Source organism: Macaca mulatta, chromosome 1 (assembly GCF_049350105.2).
Source record: "Macaca mulatta isolate MMU2019108-1 chromosome 1, T2T-MMU8v2.0, whole genome shotgun sequence".
In the NCBI taxonomy this organism is placed as follows: Eukaryota; Metazoa; Chordata; class Mammalia; order Primates; family Cercopithecidae; genus Macaca; species Macaca mulatta.
This window is the reverse complement of record NC_133406.1, coordinates 225011327-225019549: the sequence shown is the minus strand read 5'-3', so window position 1 is coordinate 225019549 and position 8223 is coordinate 225011327. Positions and strand designations below refer to the sequence as shown.

General features: G+C 50.0%; 1 protein-coding gene across 1 annotated transcript; it reads left to right on the top strand.

Annotated features, from left to right (window-relative positions):
- Positions 1-228: 228 nt before the first annotated feature.
- On the top strand, positions 229-2858 carry SRARP (steroid receptor associated and regulated protein). Its single transcript, NM_001257460.1, is given in 2 exon segments — positions 229-362; positions 2163-2858. Coding segments are annotated over 2 exon segments (510 nt in total). The 5' UTR covers positions 229-280; the 3' UTR covers positions 2591-2858.
- The last annotated feature ends 5365 nt before the right edge of the window (positions 2859-8223 follow it).

The following is an 8223-nucleotide window of genomic DNA, read 5'->3' as shown; positions in this document are numbered from 1 at the left end:
AGCAGCTGCAGTTGGTAGAAATCGTGTCTGTTTGGTCTGTTTGGTAGGAGGTCTGCCTCCCATTGACCCAACAATAATCCTGTTGACATAACCCTGTTGATCAAAGCGATCCCCTGACTGCTCTGGGCCAGTTCCTTTGGCTCCTGGTGGAACGCACTCAGAGAATCCGGATCCGGTCAGTATAAAAGGTCCGGTCCCACAGTGGGGGAGCCACATCCTGTAAGAGTGGCCGAGGACAGCTCCCCTCCTGCCAGAGCTTAGCAGGCGCCGAAGTAGCCACATGGCCCCCTCAGAAGACCGCAGGGACTGGAGAGCCAACCTCAAAGGCACCATCCGTGAGACAGGCCTGGAGACCAGCTCTGGTAAGAAACACCAGCTGGGGGCCGGGTGTGGTGCTTCATGCCTGTAATCCCAGCACTTTGGGAGGCTGAAGCGGGTAGATCATGAGGTCAGGAGTTCAAGACCAGCTTGGCCAACATAGTGAAACCCCGTCTCTACTAAAAATACAAAAAATGTATGGTGTGGTGGCGGGCTCCTGTAATCCCAGCTACTGGGGAGGCTGAGGCAGGAGAATTGCTTGAACTCGGGAGGCGGAGGTTGCAGTGAGCTGAGATTGCACCACTGCATTCCAGCCTGAGCAACAGTGTGAGACTCCATCTCAAAAAATAAAAAATAAAAAAAAAAGAAAGACCAGCTGGGGGTGGGGGTCCAATGGCAAACATGCTACCTCCCTCGGGTTGCTGGGATTCTCAAGCCAAGGGCGGGCTTGTTTTATTTCCTGTGCTAGCCAACCTACTAGAACATAAGCTTCCTTCTGAGCCCACGTCGTGGTTCACAGCACGTAGCTAAAAGAATGGATGTGTATGTTATTTGGGTAACTCAAAAAGTTCCCTTTTTAAGAGCACAGGCTTTAGATTCAGATACACTTGCTCAGACACCTGCTTCATTGATAAATCTACTGGCTGGTTTGTCCATCCCTTTCCCCTGTGCTGGGCTCTGAGCTGGGGGATTGCCAGGGCAGATGCCACCAGGTACCGATGGGATTCTCTGAGGCTGTGGACAAGATTATGTGGGGAGGGGGAGAGTAGCAAGATGCTCCCTAAGAACCACCAACACTTGTGCAGGCTGAGCCTCAGTTTTCTCGCCTGGAAAGATGGCCAGGGCTTTCCTCTCTTGGGTTGAGGACTGTGCTCTTCATAATGTGGTCCATGGACCAGCAGAATCGGCATCCTCTGGGGGCTTGTTAGAAATTCGAGTCTCAGGCCTCACCCCAGCCCCACTGCACTAGACTCTGCATTTTAACAAGCTCCCCAGGCAACTCGTGGGAACAGCAAAGTTGAAAGGCACTGACATGTTGGACTCTGTGCTCCTGGAAGGCAGATGGATGGATGGTAAGCAGAGACTTGAACTCAGGTCTCTGATGCTGAAATCCATACACTTAAACTCTGACTGTCCTCCTCTGTTGGTGTATCAACCAACTCAGTTAAACCCATCGAATGAATAAACAAATGGGCCCGGCGCAGTGGCTCAAGCCTGTAATCCCAGCACTTTGGGAGGCTGAGACGGGTGGATCGTGAGGTCAGGAGATCGAGACCATCCTGGCTAACACGGTGAAACCTTGTCTCTACTAAAAAATACAAAAAACTAGCTGGGCGAGGTGGCGGGCGCCTGTAGTCCCAGCTACTTGGGAGGCTGAGGCAGGAGAGTGGCATAAACCTGGGAGGCGGAGCTTGCAGTGAGCTGAGATCCGGCCACTGCACTCCAGCCTGGGTGACAGGGCGAGACTCTGTCTCAAAAAAAAAAAAAAAAAAGAATAAACAAATGAATTCAGGAAACCATGTCCCGGTCGGGTGCCTGTAATCCCAGTGCTGACTGAGCAGAGGCAGGATTTCTTGAGTCCAGGAGTTTGAGACCAACCTGGGCAACATAGGGAAATCTCATCTCTACAAAAAATTTTAAAATTCACCAGGTGTGGTGGCATGAGCCTGTAGTCCCAGCCACTTAGGGGGCTAAGATGGGAGGATGGGTTGAGCCCCCTGAGGCTGAGGCTGCAGTGAGCCATGATCATGCCACTGCACTCCAGCCTGGGCGACAGAGCGAGACCCTGTCTCGGGGGAAAATCCCTTGCTTGTGCTCACTTTCGGTCCCTTCCTCCCTTCTAGGTGGGAAGCTGGCTGGGCATCAGAAGACTGTCCCCACGGCTCATCTGACTTTTGTTATTGACTGTACCCAGGGGAGGCAGCTCTCCCTGGCAGCAACCGCATCACCACCCCAAGCCCCCAGTCCCAGTCAAGGGCTTGTCACCCCACCAATGAAGACCTACCTTGTGTTCTGTGGAGAAAACTGGCCCCATCTGACTCGGGTGACCCCCATGGGTGGGGGATGCCTTGCCCAGGCCCGGGCCACCCTGCCGCTCTGCAGAGGGGCTGCCACCGCGGCTTCCTTCCCGGTCAGGCCGCTCTGCCCCCAGGAGGTTCCTGAGGCTAAGGAGAAACCTGTGAAGGCGGTGCCTGTGAGGTCTTCGCCTTGGGGAACAGTCAAGGATTCGCTGAAAGCCCTCTCCTCTTGTGTCTGTGGGCAGGCGGATTAGCTGGAAAGGCCAGGCTCTGATGCCCGGAGGCTGCAATTCCCAGGGCCTGGCCCTGCTTCCCCAGATAAGCAGGAGTCTTTTGTGCTTGAGCCAAGGAAAGATCATTAGATCCGCTAAGTGGCATCTGAAACATCCATCGAGTGGCAGAGGCAGGATAAGGCACCCGCACATGAAGAGATTCATTCATTCATAGAGCAAATATTACTGGCACATCTTCTACATGCCAGGCCCTGCAAAGTGCTGGGGAGATACCATGGTTTTCTTGGAGCTGGTATTTTTGGGGTGGAGGGAACCCAAACCGAAAAAATAAATAAAGTAACCCAATAAATAAAGATGATTTTGAACAGTGGCGAAGGCTCTGCAGGAACTGAAACAGGATGCTAGGTGGAGAGTGATTGGGGTGGAAACCTTCCCTGATGCAGTGCTTGGGAAGGGCCTCTCTGCACAGGGAAAAAAGTGTGATCTAAAAGATGAGAAGGGGCCAGCCCTGAGAAAATCCGCCCTTCCCAGGGTCACCTGCTGTCATCTTACCCCAGGGCAGGCCAGAGAGGAGGTCAGAATGCCCCAGCATGACGGGGAGGGGCAGCGGGAAACTTACTGCCATCTTGGCTCAGAGGCGAACGTGTAGGTCACTGCAAAGGCATGCCACTGGGGGCGGGGAGGCTTAGGGAAGTTGGCTCCCAGGAGACTCCATCCCAGAAGGCCGCCCAGGTGGGACCTGGGGATCTGAGATGGGAAATAAGGGGACCTGGCTTCTCAAAACGGAAGGAGGTGCTCAGAAATAGAGTATCATATTTGAACGAATGAAAATGAGACATATTATTTATTGAGCATCTACTGCATACCAGGCTCATGCTGCCTTCTAAGGATAAAAAAAAAAAAAAAGGTTAGGGGAGGAGGTTCACCCCTCAGGGTAACTGTGTTCCCTGAGTAGGAGGTGGGGTTACTGGTGTGGCATGAGGGTGTCTGTAAGTCTAAGAGATGCACAGCACTGTAAAAAACCCTAAATCAACCTATTTAAGGAAGTCAGTCTCAAGGCTCCCAGATAAAAATCACTGAGTTTTTATGTATTTATTTATTTTAGAGACAGAGTCTCACTCTATCACCCAGGCTGGAGTGCAATGGAAAATTCACAGCTCACTACAGCCTCAAACTCCTGGACTCAAGTGATCCTCCTGCCTCAGCCTCCCGAGTAGCTGAGACTACAGGTGCACCACTCCGTCCAGCTTGACTTCTTTGAGTTTTAGTAGAGAAGAGGTCTCGCTGTGCTGCCCAGGCTGGTCTTGAACTCCTGGCCTCAAGCTATCCTCCCGCTTCAGCTTCCCAAAGTGCTCGGATTACAGGTGTGAGCCACCGTACCCGGTCATTAATTTATTCAATGACTATTTTACTAGGTTCCTACAAATAACACCCACTAACATTTAACATGTGTTGACCATTTACTGTGTCACATAAACAACACGGGCACTATATTTGCCACCATTTTATAGGTTAGAGAGCTGAGGCACAGGGAGGTTGAAGAATGGACTCAAAGTTCCATAGACTGGTACCGTTGAGATTAGAACTCAGGCAAGCCTGGTGCCCATATTCTTGCTCGTAACTGTGAGGTATATACCCTCTCATCCTGGTAGCGTCTCTTCTAGGCAGAGAGGGCACGCAGAGAATAAATGTAACCCTGGCCTCAAGGAGCTCACAGCTAGGTTGGGGAGGCCGGAAAGAAGGCAGACAATTGTCATAACTTCTGAGAAGTGCAACAGTAAGGGCAACACAGAATGATGCTGGAGGGCAACCACTCCACTCCGGAAAGAAGAGATCAGGGAGGGCTTCCTGTAGGAAGTGATGCCTCAAATGAGATCTGACCAGTGACTAAGCTATATGAAAGGGTGGGGTGGGGGAGCAAGTGGGGAGTGCTCTGGGCAGAAGGAGCAGTCATTCAGTCTGGCTAGGGTAATCATCATTCATTTATTTATTCACCAAGTATTTATTGGGCACCCACTGAATGCCAGGCTTTGGACTAGGCCATGCGATGGAGCAATGAATAAGACAATGAGGCCCAGCCACGAAAGAGCTTATCCTCTAGTTGGGGGAGACAGGCAATGCACACACACAAAACAAACAGATCAGAAAAGTGGCAGGAGGTCAGGCGCGGTGGCTCATGCCTGTAATCCCAGCACTTTGGGAGGCCGAGGCGGGAGAGGCGGGGGGAGATCACCTGAGGTCAGGAGTTTGAGATCAGCCTGGCCAACTTGGTGAAAATCCATCTCTACTAAAAATACAAAATTTAGCCAGGCGTGGTGGTGGGCACCTATAATCCCAGCTACTTGGGAAGCTGAGGCGAGAGAATTGCTTGAACCTAGAAGGCAGAGGTTGCAGTGAGCCGAGATCTCGCCACTGCACTCCAGCCTGGGTGACAGCAAGAGCAAGGCTGTCTCAAAAAAAAAAAAAAGAAAAGAAAAGAAAAAAAGAAAAAAGAAAAAAAAAGTGGCAGAAGCTGCATCAGATGAGGCCTGGCAGGCTGCAACAAGACCTTTAGATCTTAGATCTTATTCCCAGATGGCAGCACTGGAAATTGTGAGCAGTGTCATGGCCAGACGTACCTTTGAAAAGGATCCCTCCCGGCCTTCTGCCTGCAGGGGAGGAGGGACAGGAGGCTGAGTCTTAATCCTGACAAAGGAGAGCAATGGTTTGGACCAGAGAAGAGGATACAGTCCAATCTGGGCGACATATGCCCATTCCACTCTCCTGAAGGCCCCAAGGACAAGGCTGCAGAGGGAGTTTGAGACCTTCAAGGAGAAAGGCGGCCTGTGGCTGCACATCCAGCTTTTCACCAGCAGGTGTCACCCTCTCATCAGACTGGAGGACACTAGGTCCAGGCCTGGACAGGGAAGGTGTGGACCTGCCGGGTCTGGGGCCAAAGCCTTGGGGCCAGCCAACCAGTGGGTCTGTTTTTCAGAAGCCAAACTCATTCTAACCAATACTCCTTTCATCTGGAATAATGAATGTTTATTTTATGCCAGGCACCCAGCAAAGTGACATTTCAGAATTGAACCCTGGGGGTCTTGGTGAGGATTCAGAGGAACCAGGCACTTATACCACTTATCCCTGCTCTGGAAAGGGAGCTGTCATCATTACTATTGATGTCATCAGTTACTATAGCTGTCGTCATTATAGGGCAATTGAATATGCACCCCACATCCCATCAGTTCACCTAACCCCAATCGTGAGGTTGGCACGATTTCTCTTGCCATTTTACAGAGGAAACTGAGGCACAGAGAGGTTGAATACTTTGCCCAAGATCACTAACTGGAAACCAGTAGAGCCCAAATCCAAACCTCAGGCAGTGTGACTGCACACTGCGCCTGCAGTCCCATACTGTGCTGTAAACACACTGGTCACAGCTATTCAATAAGTGAGTGAAAAATGACCCAGCCCGGGACCTGGCAGCGTGTGGGGAGTGTCTGGGGACTGAATGGGTGGTGGGGCCCTCGCTGAAACGGAGCACACAGGTGGAGGAGCCAGTGGGGACATGGGGAGATGACAGGTTCAGGAGGCAGATGTCGCATGAGGGACTGTGGGACATGCCGGGGGTGGGGGATGCAGGCAGGTGGTGGCCCATTCCCCATTGGAGCTCTGGTCAGAAGCTGAGGCTGGCAATGGGGCTGCATTGGTATAGAAGTTGGTGATGAAGTTGCTCTGGGAAGGTGAGGTGTAAAACCAGTCATCAGCCCTGTGAGAAACCAACTTACCTGTCCAAACCCAAAGAATGGACTCAGAGGCACGGACAACAGTGGAAGAGAGACTTTTAATGAAGGTCTTACAAGATCAGGTGTCTGGTGGGCAGGCACACCCAGCACAGTTACAAGCAATTTACCCCCTAGTGCGCAGGTCCCTCCCCTGGTTCCTCATAGGCTGAGTACTGTAGGATCACAGTCTTCCTGGATGTCGCTTATTGGTTGTTGGGTAGGAGTTTTAGGTGTTTTCTTTAGGATTTTCTTGTTGCATTTTGTTGCAGCCCACAATACGTTGCAATTATAGTCAGCTTAGGGCTTTCTCAAGTATTTGACTTAATGACCTAGGTAGTCAGGCCAGCTGTTAAGAATAGACAAAGCGAGCTATTTTGCAGGCTAGCAAACTTTCATTTTAGACTCAACTTTTTTAGTTTGGGTGAGGGCAACTAAGGGGGCCCCCGACAAGCAGGCACCGGCTATCAAAGCAGGCGCCTAGTATATTCTGTTCTTCTGTAGTTTGCGGGCTCAAACCTATTCAAGCCACTTTGTTTTGGAAATGGACCACTGTATACATTATTTCCTTTAGGCCCAAGGTGACAGAGGTGTGAAAAATTTGGAATAAGCAAAAAAATCACAAAAAATATCCAATACCATCTATGCATTGTCTGATTCTCAAGGGGGTGAGCATTTTTCTTTGCCTTTGAGCTATTTTACAACACTTGTCTATTGTAAGTAGACCATAGAAATGCAACATACTTCTTGTCTACAGACAAGCAGATTCTATCCTGTCCTGTTCAAGTCCAGTAGGCTCTCCTTCCCCACTGTGGAAGAGGTCAGTGTTACCTCTGTGCACATTGATTTCAATATTCCCTGACCTACAGATATCATCTGTTCTTTGCCTTCTTCTTTGAACTGGTTGTAACATCTTACTGGTTCCTTCATTAACCATGAATTAAGTAAAATCATCAGTGAGAATGTAAAATGGTACAACCACTTTGGGAAACGGTCTGGCAGTTCCTCAAACAAACATGGAGCTTTCAGAGGACCCAGCAATTCCGCTCCTGGATATATACTCAAGAGAAGTGAAAACATTCGTCCATGTGAAAATCTGCACAAATGGCCAGGCGTGGTGGCCGGTGTAATCCCAGAACTTTGGGACGCCAAGGTGGGTCAATCACCTGAGGTCAGGAGTTCGAGACCAGCCTTGTCAACATGGTGAAATGCCATTTCTACTAAAAATATAAAATTAGCCAACCGTGGTGGTGCATGCCTGTAATCCCAGCTACTCAGGAGGCTGAGGCAGGAGAATCGTTCGAACCTGGGAGGCAGAGGTTGTAGAAAGCTGAGATTGCACTACTGCACTCCAGTCTGGGTGACAAGAGCGAAACTCCATCTCAAAAAGAAAAAAAACAAAATCTGCACGAGTGCACAGAGCAACATTAATCACCAAAACCAAAGGGTGTTCCACCCAAGCATCCATCAGCTGATGAAAAGGTAAGCAAATTGTGGCCTAGCCATACAGCAGAGTATGTTTCAGCCTTAAAGAGAGACGGATTATTGGACCATGCTACAATATAGGTGAATCTCGAAAACATTATGCCAGGTGAAAGATGTCAAATACAAATTTTTTTTTTTTTTTTTTTTTTTTGAGACAGGTTCTCACTCTTACCGCCCAGGCTGGAGTATAGTGGTGTGTCCGGAATTCGTGGGTTCTTGGTCTTGCTGACTTCAGGAATGAAGCTGCAGACCCTCGTGGTGAGTATTACAGTTCTTAAAGATGGTGTGTCCAGAGTTTGTTCGTTCAGATGTTCACATGTGTCCGCAGTTTCTTCCTTCTGGTGGGTTCAAGGGGTCTCGCTGATTTCAGGAGTGAAGCTGCAGACCTTCGCGGTGAGTGTTACAGCT